At 42.4% G+C, this 26,927-nt stretch overlaps 3 protein-coding genes across 5 annotated transcripts in view; 1 reads left to right on the plus strand and 2 right to left on the minus strand.

Moving 5' to 3' along the window:
- Positions 1 to 18,786, minus strand: part of zzef1 (zinc finger, ZZ-type with EF hand domain 1) — a 31,744-nt gene extending 12,958 nt beyond the window's left edge. The window contains exons 1-39 of the mRNA XM_046039918.1: positions 18,218 to 18,786; positions 17,357 to 17,501; positions 17,033 to 17,227; positions 16,685 to 16,868; positions 16,380 to 16,579; positions 15,717 to 15,927; positions 15,451 to 15,567; positions 13,965 to 14,143; positions 13,625 to 13,723; positions 13,432 to 13,523; positions 13,182 to 13,327; positions 11,855 to 11,960; positions 11,365 to 11,583; positions 9,189 to 9,280; positions 8,815 to 9,035; positions 8,509 to 8,642; positions 8,362 to 8,432; positions 8,158 to 8,272; positions 7,846 to 8,011; positions 7,600 to 7,721; positions 7,378 to 7,500; positions 6,835 to 7,004; positions 6,405 to 6,486; positions 6,107 to 6,308; positions 5,737 to 5,870; positions 5,373 to 5,613; positions 5,138 to 5,217; positions 4,939 to 5,029; positions 4,345 to 4,831; positions 4,092 to 4,256; positions 3,119 to 3,238; positions 2,838 to 2,999; positions 2,522 to 2,654; positions 2,149 to 2,287; positions 1,835 to 2,000; positions 1,484 to 1,746; positions 1,095 to 1,267; positions 584 to 785; positions 287 to 450 (exon numbers count right to left, since the gene is read on the minus strand). Of these exons, the coding sequence (XP_045895874.1) occupies positions 287 to 450; positions 584 to 785; positions 1,095 to 1,267; positions 1,484 to 1,746; positions 1,835 to 2,000; positions 2,149 to 2,287; positions 2,522 to 2,654; positions 2,838 to 2,999; positions 3,119 to 3,238; positions 4,092 to 4,256; positions 4,345 to 4,831; positions 4,939 to 5,029; positions 5,138 to 5,217; positions 5,373 to 5,613; positions 5,737 to 5,870; positions 6,107 to 6,308; positions 6,405 to 6,486; positions 6,835 to 7,004; positions 7,378 to 7,500; positions 7,600 to 7,721; positions 7,846 to 8,011; positions 8,158 to 8,272; positions 8,362 to 8,432; positions 8,509 to 8,642; positions 8,815 to 9,035; positions 9,189 to 9,280; positions 11,365 to 11,583; positions 11,855 to 11,960; positions 13,182 to 13,327; positions 13,432 to 13,523; positions 13,625 to 13,723; positions 13,965 to 14,143; positions 15,451 to 15,567; positions 15,717 to 15,927; positions 16,380 to 16,579; positions 16,685 to 16,868; positions 17,033 to 17,227; positions 17,357 to 17,501; positions 18,218 to 18,631 (6,525 nt within the window). The 5' untranslated portion in view covers positions 18,632 to 18,786. The remainder of the gene's footprint in view (positions 1 to 286; positions 451 to 583; positions 786 to 1,094; positions 1,268 to 1,483; positions 1,747 to 1,834; positions 2,001 to 2,148; positions 2,288 to 2,521; positions 2,655 to 2,837; positions 3,000 to 3,118; positions 3,239 to 4,091; positions 4,257 to 4,344; positions 4,832 to 4,938; positions 5,030 to 5,137; positions 5,218 to 5,372; positions 5,614 to 5,736; positions 5,871 to 6,106; positions 6,309 to 6,404; positions 6,487 to 6,834; positions 7,005 to 7,377; positions 7,501 to 7,599; positions 7,722 to 7,845; positions 8,012 to 8,157; positions 8,273 to 8,361; positions 8,433 to 8,508; positions 8,643 to 8,814; positions 9,036 to 9,188; positions 9,281 to 11,364; positions 11,584 to 11,854; positions 11,961 to 13,181; positions 13,328 to 13,431; positions 13,524 to 13,624; positions 13,724 to 13,964; positions 14,144 to 15,450; positions 15,568 to 15,716; positions 15,928 to 16,379; positions 16,580 to 16,684; positions 16,869 to 17,032; positions 17,228 to 17,356; positions 17,502 to 18,217) is intronic.
- A 34-nt stretch (positions 18,787 to 18,820) lies between these two features.
- LOC123963236 (neuferricin) lies at positions 18,821 to 20,744 on the plus strand. The gene is made up of 4 exons (XM_046039922.1): positions 18,821 to 19,165; positions 19,417 to 19,557; positions 20,113 to 20,299; positions 20,463 to 20,744. The coding sequence occupies exons 1-4, from the start codon at positions 18,907 to 18,909 to the stop codon at positions 20,635 to 20,637; spliced, it is 762 nt and encodes a 253-aa protein (XP_045895878.1). The 5' UTR covers positions 18,821 to 18,906; the 3' UTR covers positions 20,638 to 20,744.
- A 2-nt stretch (positions 20,745 to 20,746) lies between these two features.
- The window catches only part of ankfy1 (ankyrin repeat and FYVE domain containing 1), a 12,891-nt gene continuing 6,710 nt past the window's right edge, over positions 20,747 to 26,927 (minus strand). For all 3 annotated transcript variants that reach the window (XM_046039920.1, XM_046039919.1, XM_046039921.1), the window contains exons 12-25: positions 26,521 to 26,722; positions 26,250 to 26,348; positions 25,956 to 26,109; positions 25,547 to 25,715; positions 24,989 to 25,107; positions 24,608 to 24,764; positions 24,255 to 24,455; positions 23,971 to 24,147; positions 23,709 to 23,856; positions 23,292 to 23,382; positions 22,954 to 23,078; positions 22,685 to 22,831; positions 22,456 to 22,546; positions 20,747 to 22,372 (exon numbers count right to left, since the gene is read on the minus strand). In XM_046039920.1, the coding sequence (XP_045895876.1) occupies positions 22,240 to 22,372; positions 22,456 to 22,546; positions 22,685 to 22,831; positions 22,954 to 23,078; positions 23,292 to 23,382; positions 23,709 to 23,856; positions 23,971 to 24,147; positions 24,255 to 24,455; positions 24,608 to 24,764; positions 24,989 to 25,107; positions 25,547 to 25,715; positions 25,956 to 26,109; positions 26,250 to 26,348; positions 26,521 to 26,722 (2,013 nt within the window). In that variant the 3' untranslated portion in view covers positions 20,747 to 22,239. The remainder of the gene's footprint in view (positions 22,373 to 22,455; positions 22,547 to 22,684; positions 22,832 to 22,953; positions 23,079 to 23,291; positions 23,383 to 23,708; positions 23,857 to 23,970; positions 24,148 to 24,254; positions 24,456 to 24,607; positions 24,765 to 24,988; positions 25,108 to 25,546; positions 25,716 to 25,955; positions 26,110 to 26,249; positions 26,349 to 26,520; positions 26,723 to 26,927) is intronic.

A 26,927-nucleotide genomic window follows, 5' to 3' on the forward strand; every position in this document is an offset into this window, starting at 1 on the left:
TCTGTGGATAACTCAATGCTGATGCAATATTGTGAGTAGTGAACATTTCAGAAACAGAAGTGCATGTTGGGTACAAACCAATTTAGTGTTTTAACTTGAGAAAGTTCAAAGTTAAAAAACACAATCTTGCCGAAAACAAGATAGATTTTAGTGTATTTGTTTAATATGTACACTTTCATATATATCCATTTAAGACAAGCTTAACATAGCATAAAGACTAGAAACATCTGGCCTGGCTCTGCAGCACCTCTGAAGGTCACTAATCGGGGTCTTTGGTTTCACATACTGGTTTAGCTGGTGGCAGCATGGCTGCTAGGAGTCCCAGAATCCTCTCTCTGGAGCACTCGGAAAACACATGCTCCTGAAGGGGAATTTGGGGAAGCCTCTCATTTGTCTCCTTGACAACGTCAGATGCAGGAGAGTTGACAGTTCCTTGACCAGACCCTGAAGCTGAGAATCATAAAAAAAAAAAAAACAAACAGAAAAGCACACAAAGTTGATCCAGACAGCTAAGGCATGGTCGGCCACTAATGACTAAAATCATAGCTGTAATGAGCCTGGTAGAGGTAATCTCAGTACATACGTCGGACCACAGGAGAGAGGGGATCCTCACTGGACACAGAAGGCGTCTGGCTGAGGCTAGGGGAGTCCAGGGTGTCTTGGGTAACCAACTTCCTTTTCTCCCACTCTCCAGGGCATTGATGGGATGACACCTCTAAAAGAGCAGGGGGAGAAGAGCCCACCTGTGCCTTTTTCTCCTTCCCTGACGTTACCTGAAGTTTACTCTAGTGGTGAGAGGATAACAACAATACAGTGTTATTCACAGTCAGAATATTTAATACTGTAATTAAGCACTACTATTACCTACATTGCAGATGTAACAAGTATGTACTGTATATTTGTGCATCAGTTTTTCAGTGAATCTAATTATGTGACCTGCTGCATTCAAATGATTATTTATGGATGTGTATGGTACAAATATCGTCTCTATTTAATTTTTTAGAATTCTACTTCCTGTCACTGTACTGATCCACTCCCCAAACAAAGATCATTCAATCTTCATATTATCTTATCCCAAGACGTCTGTTCCTCACCTTGTCCCTGGGAGATGACGGGGAGCAGATTGCTGCAGTGCTGCCAGGGAGAGAGGAGGTGTCAGTGGCTGTACTGAGCTCCTGAGAGGACTCTGGAGAGACTGGACACAGCTCACTATCAGAAGCTGATTCATTGGATGACAGCAGTGCAAGTAAGGCTGAGGAACGTAGACCTGCATGGAGGAATAGAAAAGTTTTCCATAAAAGACAAAACATAAAAATGCAGGTTAGAAGAATCTGAGATACCATGTGACATATGGATAAACAAAGTACCCTTTTTTAACAATTCAAGTCTATAGCAAGAAAGCATTTTCAGCAAGAAGGAAAATAAGCATATTTCCCAAAATAAAAACAGCTACATTAAAAACAACATTCTGGTTTGGACTTACCTTTGCCAGTTTGCCCCTTCAGCAAGCAATCGGTGATGAGCTGGGAGCAGCATGTCTGCAGTTCTGAGGCCTGGCTCAAGGTGCTGCTGCTCAAAGGCTCTCCCTCCATCTGCTTCTCACTGCTCAGTTCTGACGTGTAGAGGGCCAAAGCCGCAAACAGTAGCCAGGAGTAGTTGTGGATGTAGGGCTGGATCAAGCGGTGACGGTCACTGATTCGTATGGTCACCATGGGGTACACTGTGATCCGATGGGTTGGCAGGTGGCTAGAGATGGGAACGTAAACAAGTAAATTGGTTAACAACTCGGAGGTAAACCACTAAAAAGTAAGGGTGTTTTAACAGCTTGCGTCACCTGTCGGGATACTTCTTTGCATTGTAACAACCGAAGCACAGGTCAAAGTCTTCACAGACGTTGCAGTTGATCCTGCTGCCTACAATAAGCCCCTGGCAATGGTCACAGGCGTATTCCATGTTCACCATCTCATGGTCATCCTCATGGCCCTCAGGCTTGGCACCACCTGGTTAAAAGCACACACAATCATATTTAGGTGTGCTCTAATGATCTTATCCAACTTACGATTAGCGTAATTACCCTAAAAGATAAAATATACTCCCGTGTGATTGTATGAGAATATGTGTAGTGGAGTGGAGTGTATATGAGCTCACTGAGGAAGCAGGTCTTGCAGAGGTCCATATCCATGCACTGCAGACATCGGTAACGATGCCAAGGTGCCATCCTCTCACAGCCGTCGCAGGAGATCACAACATTGAGCAGGTCACAATAGCGTGCAATGAACATGTGCATCTGTGGATAGGACCAGGTAAATTATTTAAGAAACCTTTTGTGTGATGTGACGCTAAAAAGTTAAGGTAAGTATGGTACTTTAGAACTGCCAAATATCAACATAGTAGCATTGTCATTGTGAGCATGCTAGCATGCTAATGTTAGCTTGAAGCTCAAAGAACTGCTGTGAATAAGTACAGCACGACAGAGCACATAATGATAGCATTTTTATGTATTTTATGCACTGTGATGTACCTTTCTCCTGTCCTCCATGGAGTCCTCTTCATCAATTTTGTCAATCCACTTCTCAAACATTCCATCCATACACTCATCCATCCACTCCTGGTTCTTCTTGTAGTCGGCGATTTCATCCTCCTCTGTCCATTGACTAAATGAATTGAAACCACAGAAAGATTAATCTTCTGCCATGTAAGTGGCCTGGACACAGTTTAACATATTGTAAGATATTTGAAATAGACACACATTGATTTGTAATGGATGCGGTGTCTTTTGCTAGCCTTTGCATTTAATTTCTATTGTGCAGTGCCTTCTGAGATGAGTCTGATATTACCTGATAGCAATGTCATGAACACTGATGTTCTCCTGGGACATGCTGAGCAGGAGGTCAGGAAGCTTGATATTCAGGAAGAGAGGAAGGTCATGTACCTCCCAGCTCATGTCTAGAAGGTGTAACAAGCAGGTCTGCACACATGACAGGGCTGGTAGCAGGGCTCTGGAGAGCAGTGATGAGGGTCAGGTTACATCACTGCACGCACACTTGGAATTATACTAATCATTGCTGCAAGCAGCCTTTTTGTGTAAACATGGTGCGTTACAAGGATAAGAGCTTACTTCTCATTGAGGTTACCGAAGCCTTGTACTGCCTCCACCAGCATGAGCACCAACTGATGGTAGGAACGCCTCACCTCCTCTCCTAGCTTCTGCCCACTGTCTGACAACTGAGAGAAATAACTAAAAAAGACAAAGCAAAAGAAAAGAAGAAGAAAAACAGTAAGTTTGTCAACATACTATTTTTTACACAATATTTATTCTGACATTTATGTTCAGATATAAAGAGTTATAACGTTAGCAACTTTCAATACTGTCATAAACAGAGCAGAGCAATCTATTTTAGCGTAATTTGGATCCCTCTCAGTTTAGCATCTAAGAAACAATTCATAGTTTTCAGTCATGTGACATGCGCGGTGACCTGGAGGGAAAAACAACGGACCAACATAGCAGTTCACACCACGACTCCCCCGTAGAGACGCCGCAAAAGCAGTCAAATTTTATTTGGATCACCTTTCAACTTAAGAAAAAGAAAGATATGAACACAAACTGCAAGTGTTGGCCATATCCGATCCATATAACGTCACAGCATTTGCTGCCACATTTCTAACATTGAAAACCGCCAGGTCCCTGCCGCCGCTCGACTGCTGTTATGTTTACTTTTACCTTCTGGGGAATCTCTCACCTAACACAGCCCAGGCCTGTCTTCTCGATTACTGCATCCGAAAGTACAACAATCCAGCATTTTGGCAATGCAAAAGTAACAAACTCAAAGTAACAGTGTATCACTTGCATATTGGTTGGAAGGCAGCGGAAAATAACGTCTTTTTTGCCCTCCAAGGGAGCGTTTTCCTTGGAATGTGACGTCACATGAAAACTATGAATTCCACTGTATGCCGCTATTCCATAATTCCAAACTTTGGAATTTTGTTGTTGTTCAAAATCACAAATATTTATTGAATTGTGCGAGACTTTAGTACGAACATGCAACATATAAAATGTACTGTTGTTCCACTTGAACTGAAAACACATGTACCTGGTGAAGTCTTTCTGACATGCCAGCAGCTCCTGTAGGAACAGGATGCAGGGAGCTTGAAAGAGGTGTGGCTTTCCCAAGGAATGTAAACATTGCTGAACCATCTCCAGGACCTTGCACACACTCACTGCCTGGGCTTTGCTTAGGGCCAGGGTCTGCAGAATACTACAGGAGGAAGAATTGGATGATTTAAGTCTGTATGGTACAGTTAAACAAAAAAAAGATGCAGAATAGAAGACTGGAGGTCAGTCACCTTGCTGTTGTGAGAGCCTGGTCCTTTATAAAGTTCAGGATGTGTTTAAGTATTGGGTAGCGATCCTTGACAGAGGGGGTCATGCGGGGCTCTTCTATAGATCGACAGGAGAGGAGGCGTAGGCGTGCCCGACTGAATGGGGCTTTACGGGGGAAGGCGGAAGGTGAGGCTGGTTCCCCTGGCTGGGTGGAGAGGCTCTCTGTGGAACCTCTGTGGCCTGGCCTGCTGTGCGCACAAGATGATAAGTTTTGGGTTTGAGCACCGGTGGGCTGGCTCTGTCCTGCCCTGACATCACCGCCCTCCTCAGACCCTGCAGTCTGAGGTCCCAGAGAGGAGCTGGCCTGGAAGTCCCCTTCTGAAATCGAACTTGAGCGGAAGAGTCGAGCACTGCTGCCCTCTGCAGCTTTGAAAGAGTCACCGTCGTGGCACGGTACTCCACAAGGGGTAAATCTGAAGAGCAGCAGGCTCTTCTCAATGCACATTTCCGCTAGAGAGAAAGAAAATTTAGCAGTCAGCAAAATAACATTAAAGAGATAATAGAGTTGATGAAAAGAAAGGGTGGGATTTGGTTTTACATTAAGTTGAAGTCCTCACCTAGTGTCTCCATGGTAACCTCATCATGACCCCCGTCCTTCTCGTCCGGAACATTCATTTTGCCGACAAAGTATCTCTGCTTCATCTCCAACTGCCAGGAAGTAAAAGCATCATCAGCATAATAGTTCAGAAACATGATCATATATAAACAGGTAAGCAGATAATCAACAAAGACATGAATCCTGTCAGTTAGACTCACCATCCATGTTCTGATGCTGTCTGCCAGTGAATATACCTGCACAAACTCTTCACTCAGACAGGACTTGCAGTCCTGATTAACTACTCATACAAAGACAAAACAGAACAGAAAATCAACTGAGTGAGTCAACCAAGTTATTCAATTATGCAGAATTACCAAGATAAAAAACACAGCAAGAGACTGAACAAACAGAACAGCTTTTGCTTTACAACCACTGATTGTAGCCAAGCATTACCATAGGTCTTCAGGGCATGGTTGAGGGCTGGTGTGTGGTATACCATGGCTGCCCAAATGGCATTCACAGCTTGGTCTGTCTTTGACCCAGCTGCAATCTCATTCCTCACTGGCTGTTTTCTGCAGGACTGCATGATGGTCCTCATCAGCTCTGTTCTACTGTCTGTCGGCTCCTGGGAAGGGTTCCAACGGGCAAACTCCTCCAGGAAGCTCATTAACTCATCAAGAATCCATGTATTTGTCTACCACACAGGGAAATCAACATAGAGTTAGAGCACCACCTAGCCGCTGAGGTCAGAACGCAATGGAACAATATAAATATATGGAACTTTTACATGGACTGGATTAAACAGATTTGAGCATACCTGGTCTGTGGGTGTTTTAGTCTGATTTGTCACCCTTGTTTCACACAACCCATGTCGCAGAATGGGTTTCCATAAAGCAGACGCCTGAACCTGGGCCATTTTCCCTGGTGGAAGGTCCTTAACAGTGCGTATCTCTGGAACAGACACAACCCACAAGTATCAGCATATCATCTTTAATTGAGGCTCTGAAAGCATAATATAATTCTAAAGTGGTCTGAAATAAATTTTCGAAATGAACCCAAATAAAATATGTTTCACAAATCCCTAATTTTGCAAGATCTATTTATGCAAATGTCAAATGTACATGAAAAAAAATAATTCTGAAACACTTCACCTTCATTTGACAAAGGTTTTGGGAAAACAATCTCACCGTGAGGGGATTTCAGGGCGAGAGTTCTGGAAGCAAGACGACCCATCAGGCGAGCCACCAGCAGCTGCAGGTCTGAAATCCAAGAAATAGTAATATCTGGCAGGCCCATGGCTGTCACAGTGAACTTGTAACCCCACTCGTTATTACTGCTATCAGAGTGGAAGAGGAACTGCAGTTGGGGGCCAGTGTCAAATGTCACCTTCTGAAGGAGCAAAAAGAAGTAAACAGACATGTGTAAAGGAATTAAGCAAAAACAGTGTTTCATGTGGAGTCAAATGAATTGTTTCCCATATCCTACCTTTGGCCACTTCTCAGTTCCGACCTTCATGTCATAGCGCACCTTGCCACCTCTGGAATCTGTGAATTCTAGGTAGTCGTATCTATGAATATCAGGAGTATAGATAATGGGTTAAACATATTCTCACTAGGAGGAAAAAAAACCCATCTGAATTAGAGCCCGACCGATAAATAAACCTGGCAAAGTACTATTTATAACAATAAAAAAAAGGTCATTATGTCATGTTATCTTGGTGGGGTCTCATAACTACACATAAAAATGTTAGGGATAATTTTTCTTTAGGTTATGTGTTTCTGAAAATAAGAAATAAAAAAAAAAGAATATATCGGTGATATGTCGGAATATTGAATTTTAAAATCCTCAAATATCAAAATTCGTATCGGTCTTGGTCAGGCTCTGATGTGAATATCTAATTTTTTCCACCAGTCACCTCTTCTCTGTCTCACAGCGTTCGTCAAACTCCACCTCAAAGGAGGTAGCACCAGGACAGGCAAAGATGCTGGTCTCATGGCGGCTATTCTCATAGTTGTGAGGGGACTCCATGTTCCAGGTCCTCAGCACCACTGGCTGCTGGGGCTGGTGCCAGCTCTCCTGGTCAACCTGACAGGGACATGGCATGCAATTAATGTTTGTTGCAGACAATGGTGGAATGTAACTAAAGTAAGTACATGTACTCAAGTACTGTGCCAAAGTACAAATGAGGTACTTATTTTACATGAGTATCTCAGATTTAAATTTTATATATTTATAAAATATCATCCACAGTTATAGATTAATGTATTTTTATATTTCTGTGTTGTTACAGATTTGATTACTTTTACCACCACTGGTTACAGTAGTGTTGTTGTACTTCACAACCATCCATGGCCCAAATACTGGTCTGCATTTTCACCTCTCTATTCATACTCATACAGTGGGATGAAAGGCTGTATAAAGTCTGGTACATGAAAGTGTACGGGTCGAGAGGACTGACCTTAGAAAAGATGTCTCCAGTATCACTGGATAGGCTTTTGAGTAGCTCTACCAGAGAGGAGAAGCTCTTCAGCAGCATACTGTGAGGGATGTCCAAAGAGCACAGCTCCAGGAGTAAAATCATCTGCCAGGACCAGAACAAATATATTATAGTCATTCAGCACAGTCAAATATATAACTGGGCAGTATTACACTTTAAAATCATGAGATAAGAGTGTATTACCAGTTGTCTGAAGACTGTGGCTAGGATGGAGCTGCCTAGTTTGTCAGTAATTTCAGCACCAGTGTTCCTCTTCAGCAGGGAACCAAGGATAGCTTTGATACTTCTCAGGAATTGATCCACATCTATTCAAATAAAACATTCAGTCATTCTGAAAGCATATCCTCTTGTCCAGTGATGAATTCTACTCAGTGTAAGTGTTCAGAAAGTCATCTGTGGCAGCAATGCAATGTTGTCGCTGTAACTCACATTTTAGTAGGATGTTTCTGGCAAGCTCCATAGCGACAGCGGTGGAGGCTCCTCCTTTGAGCTGCAGGTAGCACCATGAGAGCAGACTACCCTGCAGAGCCCAGAACAAGGACAGCAACACTGTCCTGCTGGCTCCACCACACTCATCCACCATCACAACCTCACACTGAGAGATGGTAGACAGTTAAACAGGAAACTCAGAAAAGTTAATAGAAACATGTGATTTCACATGAAGAGACGGAGAGCTTGACTGATAAATGGTAAATAACAAAGAAACATTGTGTGTGTGTGTGTGTGTGACAGAGGTCTCACCTCTCTTGTTGCCACGAGTAGCAGCGTCTCCATCACTGACAGTATGGGGCTGATGTCAAAGTCTGAGGGAGCTCCTTTAGGTGGGAGCAGGAGAAGGCCACTTGGATCCTGGTCACTGCACAACGAGAAAATACAGCTGTTGCTGAACCACTGTGATCGGGATGTGTACGAGAATTTGTGTTTGTATGTCTACAGTATGGTTACCTGAAGTAATTACAAAGCGATTCAAACGTCACCTTCACTGACTCTGGCTGATCCTCTTCGGTAATATTTTTCTGTAAAAAGGCACATTTTATATTACATCATCATCATTATTAATATTATATTATTTTAATTATTTGATAAACTCACCATCATGTGGAAGAGTTTGTCCCGCCTGACGTGTTTATCAGGGAAGAAAACAGCTGCTCCATTAAGAATGGCCTTGAGTGCTTCCTTGTGCAAAGCTTTTTCCACTAATGTCTCACCCTCTGGGCCATCCACAACTAAAACACAAACATCACAAATACTGTTGCTACGATTTTCCTAAGTTCTTAGACATCAATCATGACAAGCTCCACGGAATATCTACAGAGAAATGTAATAATTTGATCACATTTAACCATTCGACCAAAAACTTTTCCGCTCCCAGTTGTATGAAAGCTGACAGGTTCTTACTGTGGCAGAGGTGAGTGTAGAGTTCCCAGACAGCCCTAATAGAGTCTGACAGAGGCTCTGCACTGCTGGACGTGGATGGAGAAGCTGACAGCGTGGCTCCCTCGTCTGGCCCTCTGTTCTCCTGTGGACCGCGGGGCTCCAGTGGGTTGGGCAGCATGGGGAAACAGTTCTGCATCAATTGGAGCAGCAGAACTCTGCTCTTCAACACCTCCTCTCCCTCACTAAGACAAAGATGTATGCTCGATTACAGGTGGGACCTTAATATGTCTCGACTATCCCACTTACTGACCAATGAGCCTGATCATGTTAAATTAAATTACTTGTTAGTAAGTGTGTGGATACAGAAAAACTGAAGTGACAGTACTACTACTCACATCTCCCTGAGTTTACTGTAGAAATTCCAGAAGAGGTTCAGGCTAAGACCACTAAAATCCAGAAGATACTTCTGCTTGAAGTGAGGGGCATCCTGTAGAAAGAGAGAGGGCAACTGTCTGATAGTCTTTGACAATAACTGAACTTATATATATATATATATATATATATATATACACACACACACACACACACACACACACACACACAGTATTGTGCAAAAGACTTAGGCTGGTGTGGAAAAATGCTGTAAAGTAGGAATCCTTTAAAAAAAAGACATGTTTATAGATTAGATTATAGATTGTAAAGTGAGTGAAAAGAAGAAAAATCTAAATCAAAACAATATTTGGCATGACCACCTTTTGCCTTCAAAACAACATCATTTCTTCTAGGTACACTTGAACAAAGTCAGGGGTTTTGTAGGCATATTGTCAGGTGTATGATTAAACAATTATAGCGAACAGGTGCAACTGGGTGAGGAACAGCCAAACTTGGCTAACAAGGTGAGGCTGCTGTCAAAAGTCATACACAATTGGCAGGACTGAGCACAGCAACAAGACAAAAGGTAATTATACTGCATCCGCAAGGTCTCTCCCAGGCAGGACATTTCAAGGCAGACAGGGATTTCCAGATGTGCTGTCCAAGCTCTTTTAAAGAAGCACAAACAAATGGGCAACGCTGAGGACCGCAGATGCAGTGGTCAGCCAAGGAAATTTACTGCAGCAGATAAGAGACACATCATGCTTACTTCCCTTTGCAACTGGAACATGTCCAGAAGCCATCAGCTCAGAACTGCAGAAAACAGCAGGACTCTGGTATACCCATCTACTGTCCAGATAAGTCTGGTCAGAAGAGGCCCTTCATGAAAGACTTGCAGCCAAAAGGTCATACCTCCGACGCAGAAACAAGGCCAGACGACTCAACTATGCACAGAAACACAAGAACTGGGGTGCAGAAAAATGGCAGCTGGTGATCCGAACTGATGAGTCAAAATTTGAAATATTTGGCTGCAGCAGAAGGCAGGTGGTTCACAGAAGGGCAGGATAGCAGATGAGAACAAGAATGAGTGCAGGCAACAGGTAAAAGCATGGTGAAGATTCCTTGCAAGTTTGGGGTTGCATTTCTGCAAATGGAGTCGGTGAATTAATGGTCTGCTTAATGCTGAGAAGTACAGGCAGACACTTATCAATCATGCAATCCCATCAAGAAGGCATGTGATTGGTCACAAATGTATTCTGCAGCATGACAACGACCCCAAACACACAGCGAAAGTCATTAAGAACTATCTTAAAGAAGAACAAAGAGGACTGGAAGTGATGGTATGGCCCCCACAGAGCACTGATCTCAACATCATAGTCTGTCTGGGATTACATGACGAGAGACGCAATTGAGGCTGCCTCAATCCACAGAAGAACTGTTCCTTCAAAAACGTGCAAGTGTACCAAAAAGAATTCATGCTGTTTTGAAGGCAAAGGGTGGTCACACGAAATACTGATTTGATTTAGATTTTTCTTCTGTCCATTCACTTTGTTTTTTGTTAATTGATAAATATAATCTATTAATATGTCTATATTTGAAGTTATTCTTACTTTATAGCATTTTTCCACACCTGCCTGAAATCTTTGCAGAGTACTAAACATATGAAGTACCCGTTCACCTCCCACAGGTCAGAAGTACAGTTAAAGGAGAGGCTAAAGGATACAATGCCTAATGGCCACAACCCATCATAAATAAATTAAAGAATGTAGTTAAAGTGAAAGAAAGTGAGTAATGAAAACACATGGAAATAAGTTAGTATACTAAATTAAATGTGGTATTTTGGTACAAGTCTCAATGTCAGGCCAGTGGTATGTTAAATGGTAATATTTCTCATGAATCTTACCTGCTATCTGTCTCTCTTGCTGGTGTTTAGAATGAGATCATTTTAAAATGTCTGAAACTGTCTTTTTTTTTTTTTTTTTTAAACACATCAGCAGTTGTCACAATGTGCAGTGTGGTTCCATAAAACACATCATGAGATTTAATACAAATATAACATGCAATATGAATGTTTTGAGAAGCTTGTAATGATTGTCAGCAATAGACTTAATGGTATTTAAAAGGTAATCATACTAACATATACTAGTATTATTAATATCTGAATTATTAGTGATTACTGTAGAAGTAATTAGTAGTTACCATGTCTCGTGTAAGCTGTTGTATGAAGAACAGTGTCTTGTTAAGTAGACAAAGGCCAGTGACAGCATCACAGTTGAAGCTCTCTCCCTCTGAACTGAGGTTGTCCAGGTCTCCAAGCCTCTCTGCTCCAGGGCACAGGTAGCCACTGAAGCTAAGGGACTGCACTCCAAGGCGCTCAGCAGAGTCCTGCCTGGTGCAGAGGAATTTTACCATCAGGAACTGGGAGACAAGCAAACAGAAGAATAAGAGGTGTGGTGAATGACGGCAAATTGAAAACAAATACCTTTGTTTATCTCTTTTTAATATATAGCAGTAGTTTGTACTGTATTTTTGAAACCCTAAATAACAAAATATCTAGCAGCATGAATACATATGTCAAGTAACACAACACAGTGTTAAGGAATAACTGGGGTTTGAGGGGTTAAATAATGGGGTTCAATGTAGAGAGAATAGAAGACAAAATGTGTTTTTAACTGGATGCAGCATGTACCTTTGCAATGCGACACTGCTGCAGCTTGATCTCCACGTCGTTCCAGTCATCCTCAAGCTCAAACCAGCCAATAGGCTCGTCCTCTGACTGTGCTGGAATCCGCACACTGCAGGTCAAGTGACAGCATGGAGTGTCAGACATTCACATATACCAATAAGGCAAACCCCCACACTGCTCAGGAGATACTCAGGTGAACTAACTAAACTATACTGAACAAAATTATAAACACTTCTGTTTTTGCCCCTGTTCATCATGAGCTGAAGCCCAAGATCTAAGGACTTTCTCTATGTACACAAAAGGCCTATTTCTCTAAAATATTGTTCACAATTCTGTCACTCTGTGTTAGTGAGCACTTCTTCTTTGCTGAGATAATCCGTCCACCTCACAGGTGTGGCATATCAAGATGCTGATCAGACAGCATGGGTAATGCACATGCCTTAGGCTGGCCATGATAAAAGGCCACTCGAAAATGCACAGTTCCATCACACAGCACAATGCCACAGATGTTGCAAGTTGACTGCAGGAATGTCCAGCAGAGCTTTTGCCTGTGAATTGAATGTTCATTTCTCTACCATAAGCCGTCTCCAAAGGCGTTCCAGAGAATTTGGCAGTACATCTAACCGGCCTCACAACCGCAGACCACATCCAGCATCTTCACCTCCAAGATCGTCTGAGACCAGCCACCTGGTCAGCTGCTGCAACAATCGGTTTGCATATCAAAAGAATTTCTGCACAAACTGTCAGGAACCGTCTCAGGGAAGCTCATCTCCATGCTCATCGTCCTCATCAGGGTCTCGACATGACTGCACACTTCACACAGCCATTGAAGAGGAGTGGACCAACATTCCACAGGCCACAATCAACAACCTGATCAACTCTATGCAAAGGAGATGTGTTGCACTGTGTGAGGCAAATGGTGGCCCCACCAATACAGGGAAACTGCACATTTTTGAGTGGCCTTTTATTGTGGCCAGCCTAAGGCATGTGCATTACCCATGCTGTCTGATCAGCATCTTGATATGCCACACCTGTGAGGTGGATGGATTATCTCGGCAAAGGAGAAGTGCTCACTTAAGACAGATTTTGACAGATTTGGGAACAATATTTGAGAGAAAAAGGCCTTTTGTGTACATAGGCATATACACATGTTGCGTTTATAATTTTGTTCAGTTTATATTAGTATTATCTAACTAGATTGGATCGTTAGTTTAACCACGTGTGTGCTTTATAACCAGTACTCTGATAATCATAGCTGTCGTCTCTTAAGGGCTCGTTAATATCAGGAAGAATAAAATTTAGACTACTATAAATATAAAGGGATCCTTACTTGTCTTGTACAAAGTCTTTGTAGTCCTTGTAGTCCCACGAGTCGTACTTTTTGAATCTCTTGAAATGTTTCTCTGCATCAAAAGGGTCATCTTCCTTGTACGCAAACACCAAGCCGCATTTTGATCCAATGGCTCCTTTTCGCACCTTTTCACACAAACCAGACAGTAAGTGTTGTATATAGTAATCCTTCATCACTGTCGGTGTTAACAAAATTCGCAATGAAATGGTGAAATCAACTGGAGCCTCACTTTGATCTTCATCTGAGTGACCTGGAAGTTACTCTGGTCCTCTGTCGACAGGATCACACTGGCTTTCTTCCTGCCACTTTCTGTAAGAAATCCTTCAAAGCAACAAAAACATTCAGTTATACATGAGGGCATGTTATTAAATTATTGACGTTATTATTATTTTCTCATAGAATATGGATGATCTCAGTTGTACCGTCTCCAGTGGAGGATTCCATGAGCATGTTCTCTGGTCCTGATTTCTCCTCTTTACTTTTCACATCACAGGCCTGTAGGTGCAATTGGAGGGGCTTCCCTGTAATGAGACATAAACCATGATGACAGTGCATTTTCTATGACATCATAATCATTTGATCATTTTCCGCACAGGTTATAATTTCATTCCTATACTAGGAGGCAGCAGCTTTGTAACAGAATTAGCAATTTTCCACTGCACAGTCTACTAATGCCTCTCCTCCTTGTAGGCTAAGCACTTTCTCTCCTAGGTTTCAAATGTCCTTGTGTGAATGAAAGTAAAGGAGGCCTGGTCACGTTACCATTGCGATTAAGTAGTCGTAGCCTAACGGAGGCCATCGACACGATGAGGGATGAGGCCTTGTACTCTGTCTCTAAATGATCGCTGATGCAGGACAGGGCCTGGAGAACTTTTGCCACACTGCCTCTGGCCAGAGCAAAGGCCAAGAGGGTCAACTCTGCATCAGGACTCGCACAGCAGCTACAAAGGAGCAAAGAAACAAACACAGTTTTGTTTTAGGGTGCTTTTAGTCAAATTAAATGAGCACCTGTGTTGTTATTTCAGTGTCAAAGGAGTTTTGGCCAAATAAGTGTATTTTCACGCATCGTCATAACTTCCAAATGTTCCCTCATGTCTTCAAAGGAGAGGTTATATTTTTTTCAAAAGAATCTTAAAACAAACATGCTTATGTGTACTTGAACAGCATTATTATCCAATCTGGCTGCAAAGCATTTTTTATCTACCTCAGCCAAATTAGCTGAACCTTAGAATGCATTTTCTAAGGACTCTGGATTTCGTTCCCCGTCACTTAAACTGTAATTGCTTTAAGAAGGGCAAAAGAAGAATGTCTTTGCGGCCAGTATGGACAGAAGGAACAATTACAGCGACCACTAACCCTTTAAGTAATATGGACATGACTTAAAAATGTGAACCTATCCTTTAAAGCTGCCACCCAGCCATAAAGTATGATTAAACATGAGAATTAATCTGTGACTACACTTGGCAAAAAGATTACTCAGAAACAATGTAGATGACATTTAATTGGTAAATATGAAAAGCTATCCTCTATCTCTCTATCAGTATTAAAAAGGAAATAGAAAGGCAAGCAAAAGTTAAATCAATATCTTAAAATACAGTAGCAAGAACATCAAAATTTAACAAAGGGGAATACTAATACTTAATGTGAAATACTAATTCCATGAATTTTCAATTCAATACAGTCATAATCCATGGTCTACCCTTGAAGAGTCTGGTTTAAATAGACCACCCGCCTGGAGTCTACCCTAATTACAGTTTATCTTTTAAATGACAATTATATTTGGACCAAGTATTTTACACAAACTATTTTTACTACATTTGTTTGTTTGAAATTAAACCAATTGAAGTTGAACGAATTGAAGACTCAAAAGCTAAATGCTTTTTGTGCAAGGGTTTAAGGAATCATCTTACCACCATAGTGTTAAATACATTAACTGTAAAATCTCCAGTAAGACCAATACTGACCATAGTGCATCTCTAACCATGTTGAATGTGTGAATAAAAATAGTCTACAGTTATATTTTTGATAATTAACTGATGAGATTATTATTTCAGTCATGCTGTTGCTGCTGTTGTTGATAAAGACCCTGACCACTACAGTACATTAAATGGAATGGAAATAGTGTGTCAACGCCCTACTAAATCAATACTTTGATTTTAGCCTGTTTTCACTGTGATGATGTCAGCGTTATAAGCTCAGTGTAGCAATGATGGGTGAGTGTGCTGATGTAATCCCAGCAGGTCATTACTCTGCTATCCTGAGGAGAAATCCATCCACCTCCTCCAGGATGTTCAAAGAGAAGAACTTGGGGAACTCTGTGGATGACGGCGTCAGGGACAACGGCGGCATATGCCGTAAGGCTTTTCTAGGAGAAAAACAACGCAAAAAATAAGTGCTCTGAAGGGCTGCACAAATCACTACACTTAACTCAATGCGATAGGAACTGAAACATTATAGTCCTGATAAACATTGCTGCACACATACATATGCAAAAGCCTGAGTAGTGCATCTTACTGTGTGCTCTGAAGGACCGTCTGAGCCAGTGCAGGGTTAGTCTCCATGGATGCGGTGACCAAGGAGGTGAGGAGAGACAGGTACCAGATGGCTGAAGCATCCGAAACAGACACCTCTTTACTCTTGGTAATCTGATAACCCAGTGTCTTCAAGCCATGAATCCGTGTGTCACATCCATCGCTCAGGCAGCGCTTAATGTTGATTTGGATGTCTGGGGTTTGGTGAAGAGACAATGCAGTTAAGCAGACTGATGGAATACATCATGCAAAACTGCCATAATCGGTTGCTTCATCCTCTGAGAATGACAATGACTGAGAATCTATATGTTGATTATTTCGTTTTATTTGTGCCTCACAAATAAAACGAATCACTTCTACTAAAAACAATGAGAAGTTAAATCCATGCAAAGCCGGCCAGTTAATTTAAATTCGCTCATTATGATTTAGCAGATCATTCACAGCCACAGAGCATACTATCATTTACAAAATACAGGGCGGTGAGGGAGTAAGCCTGTAGCTGGAGCTGCAAATCACAGTCTCTCTGTAGCTGACACCATACTTTGTCTTCAAAGACAGTTTCTCTACAAGCATCACTGAAGGAACACATAAGCACAAGATAAATAAACAGTCAACTAAGCAGACAGACTGACAGGTGGTGACTCACAGGGATGTGTGATGTTTGCATTCTCCAAAAGAGCTACGTAGCCTGTGACATTACTGGGAATGCGGATATCTCTGATCTCTTGCAGGGAACGCCGGTTTTTCCCAACAGCAACTGAGACCAGCTGAGGCATGTAGCTGTGGTCATTTGAAGCCACGGCAATGGCCAGGCGCCTCAAAACCACATCTGGCTTCATTTTCAATCTGGGAACAGAAAAGACACAAGTTTCCACCTTAGAATTGATCATGCACGCATGGACGAAAAACTTCCAAGGATCGGGCACACAGTTTACAGAGCAGATGCCTTGCCTTATCCAGTGGGAGCGTGCGCTTCCGTCGGACTGCCAGAAAGATGCCGTTTCCCCATTTGTCATCTTGTAAATGTCTGCAACATTAGATGAAGCTTCTATTGTGCTATAGCACTGTGTGACCACCTTGACCTTGTCCACCTCTGGATCACGGTCCAGCTCTGCTCTGTACTGGACGTCTAAATCTGAAAGAAACAAATACAGATTGGGACGACTGTCTGAAAGATGTATTGTAGTGGAAGACAAATACAATTCTAAATGTGTCTTCAGTGTTACCCTATTCTTAAAACACACACATGAACATTCAGAAACGTAAAGTTAAAACTCCTTATTCAGCTCTGGTGTTCACCTTTTTCCTTTTGCAAGAGGAATTCCAGGAAGTCCTGGACCACACTGGACCTCATGGTGCAGATACTGTTGTAGCCCTCTAAAATAGGGAAAGGGATGGCACTGCTGGGAATACGATTCCTGTGTAAGAATTTAAGGATCTTAGAGGCATGTGCCCCTAACCGGTCTTTGGTCTTGGAGAATATGTCAACAAAACCTGTCAACAAAATATAACAAAAAGGGCGGCAAGACATTCATGGTTAACTCCTCTGCAACCAGCTGATAAGACCTATTCAAATATTGTTGACCTTGTTGTTCATACTGCTAAACAAATCACATCTCATACCTGGGGTTAGGGAACACGCCTGTAGCTGTCTTATCACATGACTCAGCTCTCCCTTTAGATTAGCTCCATTGGAGTTCTTCAGAGCAATCAGCATGCTCTCTACATCCACCACCCCATCCCCCTCTGCATCAAACTGTCCAAAGGCCTGAGACAGGGACAAAGACAGTACACACTGTGACACTTTATATTTTGACAGTCACTCCTATTCCCGTACACCATCACAAAGTCATATGGATAGAATTTAAAACCAACAATTGTTATCCCTCATTTACAGGGCAAAGAATTTGCTCTCCCTCTATTGCTTATTATTAAAGTCATATATATATGTTATGTCTGTTTGACAGGCCATCTGTTGACATGAAAAAGGCAGAAAGCAGTTCTACCTCCCATAGGTGTTGGGTTTTTAAATGACCCAATCCAGCGTGTTGTATTTAAAGTATAACAGTGACATTCCATGTCTACCCATACAAAGCCGAATGCAGACTAAAGTACACATTCATTAGTTAACCCATTCATCTGCAACCTTTAGTTATGTCAGCCTACAGACAACAAAGCAGCCTGTAGTGCTACAAGAGGCCAAAGGTGAAAACAAAGTGACAATAAACCTGACAAGCAAAGGGGACATCATGACAGCCCATTTGTCAGATTCACACCCTCAAGATAACTTATTATAGTATCATCTCTTCCCTGCTCATGACCTCACAAGGCAATCATATATACTAATCACTCATCATAAAACAGGCATGGCAGCTGCTATAACTTTAACTTGTTCAATCCTCATACCTGGGACAAGAGCAAGAACATGACACACATCATAAGATCACTTGTGAGAGGGTTGTTTGTTTTTCTATGGCTATATACCTCTTCACACTCATCTCTCGGGGCATCTCGGCTCTCCAACATTTCACAAAATTGTTCCACATTGACGGACTCTTCTCCTCGGTTTAACCGGTCCTCCAGCCACCGCACCAGCACACCCTCATTCCCGGCCAGGACAGACTCCTGAATGCTGACCCCTGAGTCGCTAATGCGAGCGGCCGCTTCTCTTAGTTTCACTTGCTCTAAAAGGACCCCGGGGTTAGGTGGTCCACCGGTAGCCACGGGCAAGTTATTCGCCCCCCTTCCGCTTCTCCCAGAACCGGAGCCTCCACCGCCTCCGACGCCGCCGCCAGTGGCCGCAGAGGCCGGGCTGTCTTCCGCGAAGCCGGGGCTCTCCGTTTCTATGTCTTCCTCGTCACCGCTGCCTCCACCGCAGCCGCTCTCGGCGTTCCCCATCTTTGTTTCACCGAGCTAGAGCTCCCCCGAAAATCTCTGCGGCCTACTGAGTTTCAGTTTTGAACGGTGGTACCGGTCTGTACACAGACCTCTCTAACCTACAGTTAGAGCTCTGGCGTTCACTACTACCGCATTGACGTACTGTACGTCAGTTTGACTGAACGTCCTTTGCGTCCTTAGTTTGCGCACGCGCTGTGTGGTTCCCAGTCACGGAAGCACCTGGGTTGTAAACATTTCTCAATGTAGATGTGTTGCGATGTAAATGTGTCAGATGAATGAACAGCATGCTCGGCTATGTAGTTGTTGCGTTTTTATCACTGGCAGTGTTGTTCCTTCCTCGCGATTGGTCTGTTAAGTTTGGAAATGAATCAACCCAGGGGTCCTCTGTACGGCTCCTGAGCAGGCGTGAATTATCATCGTACGACGGGGAGGAAGGCAGCAAGGGCCTTTACCTAGCTATACTGGGGCAAGTGTTTGATGTACACAAGGGATACAAGCACTATGGACGCGGTGGTGCTTATCATTTTATGGCAGGTGATTCCCTCTTCTTCTCCTGTAGTGCCCATATTGTGTTAATTCTTACACCTAAGCCTTCGATATTAAACCACAGAGACATATTTTAATGTTTAATTATAGGGCACTGGTTAAACACTGTCAGATGCCATTCCAGACCCTCAACAAGCCTAAATCAGGAACACGTATTCCGTTCTAATAATAGTACTAAAACTGCCGTTGTATGCTCCATTAGTGTCCTATATCCTGCACTGTATGTGTCCCCATTTCAGGTAAAGATGCCTCATTGGCCTTCATCAGTGGGGACTTCACAGAAAATGGTCTGACCGATGACGTGTCCAGTCTGTCCCCACAGCAGGTGGTGGCCCTTTATGACTGGCTGTCCTTCTATCAGAGAGAATATCAAAATGTAGGTAGGTGATATTTGTCCCCAGTTCTTTTAATTAGAATCTTTGGTACAGCAAATTATTTTCTTCCTAAATAAAATCAGTCAGCAGTTACCTTCCACGCATTTTGTAAGTACAGTTCAGCTTTATTAAAATAATTTGTTCACATTTAGTGTACATTATTAAGTTACCAACATTAGGATGTCACGTAAAATATCTCATAATGTGCTAAGATAATGTTTTGATTCCTCAACAGTTTTACACTTAATACCAGACATAGCTATGAATGGGTCCTTCCAAGTCATTATAATTATGTATTAAGCCAGAATTACCAGTGACTGGACATCTCCAGAATATGCAGTATGAGCTAGTGAAGCCCCTGTTCCTCCATCTGTCACAAGCTGGGTCCACACATGGAAAAATCCTACAGAACTTCAATTTGTAGAGCTACAGCTTATGCAGTATTTGTATTGCAATATCTAAAGACTGATGTGCAACGTTGCTGACATTTGTCTTTTATCAATGGACGTACATCATCTTCATCTTCAGTAAAATACCAGCCTCTCCTATCTTGAATTTCAGGTCTGGTAATAGGCCGGTTCTATAGCAGGACCGGGCAGCCCACAGAGGCCCTGTTGCACGTTCAAGCATCGCTAGCAGAGGGACAGCAACTCAAGGCCCAGTCTGAGGCTGAGATGGTACGCTACCCAGCCTGCAACACACAGTGGAGCGCTGCCATGGGAGGAAGAGTTTGGTGCTCCACTAAGAGGTATTGAAATGGTTCTGGCTTAATGAACTATGAATAAGTTTACAGGGAATATGATGCAATATTGCGATGTGCTGCTTATTTGTAATATAGACCATGTCACACTGGTGTGTGTTACTGGTATACATAAGGATTTACCAGACTGGTTTGATTTTTCTCTCTCCAGTGGCGGAGTGGAAAGAGACTGGACGGGTGTCCCACGCAAGCTGTTCTCTCCAGGCTCCAGTGGTGTTCGTTGTGTCTGTGTTGAAGACCCAGCTGCAGCAGAGGAAGACCAAAACCTGCAGAAATATGACAGCTGCCCTCCACATGCTGACTCATGCTCTGTTGAAGAGTTCTAGTCTCTGGGCCAGCGCAGAAAATGGCCGTACTGCTTTTTACCAGCACAAGACTCAGGAAAACACAGAAATGACGCACAATAAAAAGTTAAAATGAAGAAAACAAAGTACATTGGATTTTGATGACCTTTATGTAAAGTTGTCCTCCCTTTCTCTAAAAGGATACACCAGGAAGAGACAGGCTAGATATCTGAGCATACAGATACAATATAATGTGCATAAAAGATTAAACAATGTGCATAAAAGATTAACAGAGGCAAGATTTAGGTTTGTCACAATGACAAGCACAAACTGCATTAAAGTACAAAACAGTTGTAGTGGTCAAAAATATCACACATTTATCTGTACAATTTAACAATACTTAAAGGCCCCACTACTTGGCCATCCCTCCACTCCACATTCTCCCCAATGATCAGAAATGCCATGTGACCTTGATAAAGTGCACCTGTTAGGCTTAGAAATCAAGAAGCGTTAAATGTGATGGGTCAAGACAACAACTTGACTCGAGGCAACATTGTGGGGACTATGATCATCCTAGAACATAGGACATCATGGCAGATCAAAAATGGAATGTTATCATTTGGTGACAGAGTCTGAATTGTGATGACATTGACATGTAAAGGCTACAAATTAAATGACATGCATAGGCATAACATTTCTGTAACAGGATGAGGATTGCTGAGAGAATGTTTGTTTTCCTCTCGTGTTAAAATAGGCTCTCTCAGGCCACATTACCAAACTGCCATGTTTAAAAGTAAGCATTCCATTTAATTTGGCTGCTGATGCCTACACGATAGATTATCAGTTGAGGAGAAAAACAATCTCATTTCATGAGGAATTTCATTTTGGTCAGTTGTGCCATCACGCCTAACAGTAAAGTTATGAAATGTAGATGTTATAGTTCTGAATCTAACTTGATTAGATATTGTTTGGAAATAATGCTCTTAGGTAGAGTTGCTTTCCCTTTAAATCATCATTGTTATCCAGGCAATGCAAAATGGGGGTGACAGGAGAGTGAAATATGAAAGATTACAGAGATCATGTTGATAGTTTAGTCTTTGTAGATCTAATGATCTAGGGGCATTTTATTAGTTTTACTCAGATTTTATATAAATTCAGTATTCATTTTGTAGCACTGACTTTTTGTCTTTGGGCAGGTCACATAGCATGAAGGCTGCTGATGGTGAAATATCCCAACACTAAACAGGAAATCCCCTCCAAAGGTGATTTGATCATTTAAATGTTCATCATTGAAGTGAAATGTAAATAATCATTACAAACATTAATGAGCTCGGGAAACTGATTAACAAATTCAGTCCGGCTATCACTGAGCTGGAGCGCTGCTTATTTCCACTTTAAGATACTTTGATCAAAACAGAAACAAAAAGACAATGTTTCACTTTCTATTTGAAATGTCCCTCTAGAACATTAATAGTTTTTCATAGACTGGAATAGTTTAAAGGTGATGGTCCATAAATGTCCGTGAATCTCTTGTTAGTATGTCCTGTGACTGATGTCCCTTCTCCTGGTGTGCCAGAATAACTGTGTCATGTTGAGCCTGGCATGGCCAATCTGAGGGGGGGGGAGGATATCCAGGCCACTGCATTACGATACCCCACCCAGAGTTAATACATCAAAGCAGATGTCACACACCCTCACCGGCTTGTTCAAGTCAAACTTGATGATGGGTATCTCCTTTATAGAGCACTTGTGGCACAACAGGCGCCCACAGTGGCGGCTAAAGTTAACAGTCAAGGAGGAGAAAAAGGATTAATCATACATCATTTTGACACATAAAGTTTTAAAAGGCATACTACTAACCAGTGATGTTTCCGTGTTGTAACACCAAACTTGGCAGCACATTCATAGCAATTGGATCCATCACACCAAGGGGGTTCTTTGGACAGCATATCTAAACAAAGACAAAAAGAATACCTAGTTATAAACCAACAAGATCAACATGGGGGTCACATTGTATCAGAGCATAATCACTTGTGGAGCTGTCATTTTATGATAAATGCCTGATGGATAATGAAGTGTGAAAATGTACCTAGAAGGCGGAAGAGCAACTGTTTGGTTGCAACTTGGTAGTTGAAAATGTTGATGCCCTGATTATTATTGATGCCGAGTCGAGCCCCAGCCCTCACAATGGCACGGCACAGGTTTGCGTTTCCTTTCATGTAGGCCAGGAGCAGAACTGCAATAAAATACAGGTCACAGTCATTCTATCACAGGTGTACCACTGGTGTTAGTATTCCATTTTTATTCTGTTAACAACAACAATAATAATAATAATAATAATAGAGCAAGCTACAGTACCTGTGTTCCCTTCATTATCTGGTTTGTCCAGAGGGTATTCAGGCATACACTCCAGGAACAATTCAAAAATGGCAGCAGCGTTCTCTTTCCCATAATGGCCTAGTACATGCATTGGTGACTGACCCCTGAGCAGACATACGATGAAAAGTTGACAGGCAAGATAGTCTACAGAGGGTTATCTGTTATGTTTAAATAAAAAGTACACTTTCTACATTGTTAATATCCTGTTTTCTGTATTGTCCCCAATTTCTGCATTATATCATGTTAGTGTTGCTGCTGCAATGATCTAAAAGTGAACTTACTGAGCTTAAGGAAACTTTGAAAGAAACTGAGTGTACCTAAGATTGAAGGCCTCAGCATCAATGTTGGACTCTGTGAGAAGGGTTCTGACATTGTTAAGGCGGCCCTGCATCACAGCCAGATGCAGAGCTGGGGAGACAACAGGACAGACAAAAGAATCAAGTGTTATTGACAAGGATCATGGTATGTTGGGGTGGTAGGATCATAATAAATAATCAAAGCACACACCAGAGAATGGACTAACTCAAACTAGAATTTCTAAAAGCTGAAAGCTTCGGTACTCCTCCAATATCTACAGAAAAAAACAAAACCAGACAGCTCTATATTGTAATATCTGTGAGTAACTCGTAGACAAAACATATGGATATTTTTCACGTTGAGTGCCATTTGTTAATCACAAGCATCCCAGATTAAAAAGAAACAAAAGCTTAATAGTAAAGAATATAAAAAGGTACCATTATTTCCATTCTCATCCTCAGCAGCAAAGTCTACACCATTCTCCAGCAACACAGAACAAACAGTGGCCAGGTCCTGCTGGGCAGCCAAATGTAGTGCTGTCTGCCTGTGTTTGGTCAGCTCATTTACTTTGGCTCCGGCAAGCAGCTGGAAGCAGAAACATGCAGAATAAAAAAACAATATCAGCTGCAGCACTCTGTCAATAACATTTACATTTGGCATGAATAGTAAATGCAGCCCAAGAAAATGTGAGGTTTCTACCAGGTTGCGGACAATGATCTCAGATCCAGCCTGGACAGCCAGGTGGAGAGGGGTGAGTTTGGCTGCATCCTGAACCCTGGAGTTGACGTTAGCTTGGACACTGATGAGGAACAGGACACTTTCAATGTCAGAATTTTGCACTGCCACGTGGAGAAAATTACGCCCTTTGTTGTCCACCTGGACAGAAACAGACATTTGAGGTCAGGAGAGAGTAATACTGTAACTGTATATCATTATTCTAAGTGCTATATTAAGACAAACTGGTGCATTTATGTCAGCGCTACCTGTTCAGCAGCACCTGGCTCCCTCTTGAGGATAGCCTCTGCTGCCTTATTGTTCTTGTGTGTCATGGCACAGGCGAAGGGGGTCATTCCTTGACGGTCACGAATGTTGAGACGTATTTCAGGGTGGGAAATGAGGAGCTGTATAATGACGTTGTGCTGGCCGCTAATAGCAGTATGGATGGGAGCTCTGCCCTCTGCATCCTGAGAGAAATGAACAGACACAGACTCAAACACTTGGGAAAAGAGCAAGTTTAAAACCCACTTGGTAACCTCACATTAGCTGTATGCTGCAGTGGCAGGAAAAAAGCAGAATCAGGAAAAACTGGACACACTAACCATGTGACCAGACTAACCTGTGCATTAACATTAGCAGCAAACTCTAGAAGGCACTGCACCACCTCCTCCAATCCCCAGCTGCTTGCCAGGTGGAGAGGCGTTTGTCCATCTCTGGCTTCTTCGTCTCCTTCTCCGTTAGGACCTGGCTTCCTGGGGCTGTTTACATCACAACCACTATACACACACATAAGGCAGACATTAACTTAAGTCAGCTAACTACATCCACCTCAGTAACACCAAGCTGAACGACAAACAGGTTGCTAGTTTGAGATTGATTGTATGCTCATTTGTACCATGAGCAAACTTTGTTAAAAACTGATGTTTTCTTAGCATAATGATTTGCCCTTATGCAAACGAGCATTTCTCATATTTCCCTAATGGTAAGGAGATTGTCAGACCTGCGGATGAGGAAGCAAGCAGAGACCTCATTGTTCTCATCAACAGCTCTGTGCAGGAGGGTCTGCTGGCAGCCAGAGGGCCCTGAGCTCCAACAAGTTGCATCACAGCCATGGCGGACCTAGGAAGGACAAACAGGTCTCAAACAGTCAAAATGCAAGAAAGTTATTTTTGTTTCCCAGACAGAAATCTATAACACATATATGCCGTCTATAACAAGGCTTTAATGCAGATGTGTAGCAAATACAGGTCTCTAAAAAGGTTTTGTGCAGCTGTTTGGCTTCACAACATCAGTCATAAGTTTATTCTTGTTCTCAGGATCCCTGAAATAATGCTCATACAACATGTACAAACCAAGGAGTAAACCTGATAAACAAGATTGGGGATGTTTGTTGCCAACAAGACAACTGCATGCATCTACCCTAAGGCAACACCTCATTAACATAAGATGTTTCATCCTGAATAGCTTTTCATAACAGTTGGCAACTGGCACTACACCTATGAGGAACTAAGAAGGTACTAATTACTATAAATTTATGGTGTGTATGCATTTGTCTCACCAGCGTTGATGCAATATCTTCCAGGCCATTCTCCAGAGCCAGCCACAATGGAGGGTCCCCTTTGTCATTCACCACAGACATATCAGCTCCTCTAGTGCAAATGGCATCCACCACCAGTGGCAGCTGGTTACTGATGGCCAACTGTAGTGCTGTTTGTCCCTCCTGGGTCCTTGTAATAGAGAAATAAAAATACAGAAGACTGTAAACCCATTCAAAAACTCTCCCTTCAAAATGCTAAACTGGATACTGAGTGATTGCTTAAACAATGCCTGAAAAGCAGTTATCTTAGCTAATTGTACCAATAGTATACTTAAGGGGCCCTTTACTGCAACATAACTAATTAAAACTAATTTCATGCTCAAATCAGTAATAAAAATGCTTTACAACTGCAGTATTATCCAAGCATTACCTAACATTGATGTCTGCCTGATGCTCAAGAAGGAAGAGGGCACTCTTGCTGTCCTGTCTTTGGATAGCCATGTGAAGCAGGGTTTGTCCATTGGACATAGTGTCATTGATAGATGCCCCTGAGCCTAGCAGCTGAGCTGCTATGGTGTGCATACCTGACAAGGACAGATTGTGCGTGTTATACATCACATACACAGATCACCGTGAAGTCTTGTAACAAGGTTATACACATCATTTTGATAATGCAGAATCAACTGTATTACAGCTTCCCTTTGTTCCCTATAGTGTTGTGTACCTGTCCAGAGAGCCAAGCCCAGCACTGTCTGGTCCATGGAGTCTTTGAGACTGAAGTCTGGAATGATCTGGAAGTTGTTGGTAGCATGAAGTGCATTTGCTGCAATAGAGCCATCAAGGGAGAAATAAGTGGATCCATTTCAGGACGATTCAAGGACATTAGTGATAGCATATGTGGTGAGGTAAAGGAGAAATCGCTTAACACATCTACCATGTTTGCAGTTCAGTTACAGGCATTCAAATATATAAAAACTCCCTAAACATTTGCTGACCTTTTTGCTCGAGGATGACAGAGACCACATCTGGGTGGTTGTGAGCAATGGCCATGTGAAGTGGTGTCTGCATAGCCACACCATGGGTGTCGTCAGGTAGAGCCTTCTGCGTCTGCATGTTTGGGTTGGCCCCCTGCTGAAGCAACTCTGCTGTCAGGCTCGCCAGGCCACAGCGACATGCTGTATGAAGAGGGCTATCACCCTGAAAGAAGTTAAAAGGGATTAATAGCATCTTTATTAGTAACAAATATGAATCATATATGTTATGATTTAAGGATACATTCTTAACTTACTTAGTTCTGCAGATATAAAAATTACTAAAGAAATACTCAGATTGTGACTAATGGGGGGGGGGGGGGGGGAGCAAAAGCTGTAGCTGTCATTTTCTCCAGCTTGGAATGGATGCA

Source organism: Micropterus dolomieu, linkage group LG23 (assembly GCF_021292245.1).
Source record: "Micropterus dolomieu isolate WLL.071019.BEF.003 ecotype Adirondacks linkage group LG23, ASM2129224v1, whole genome shotgun sequence".
NCBI lineage: Eukaryota > Metazoa > Chordata > Actinopteri > Centrarchiformes > Centrarchidae > Micropterus > Micropterus dolomieu.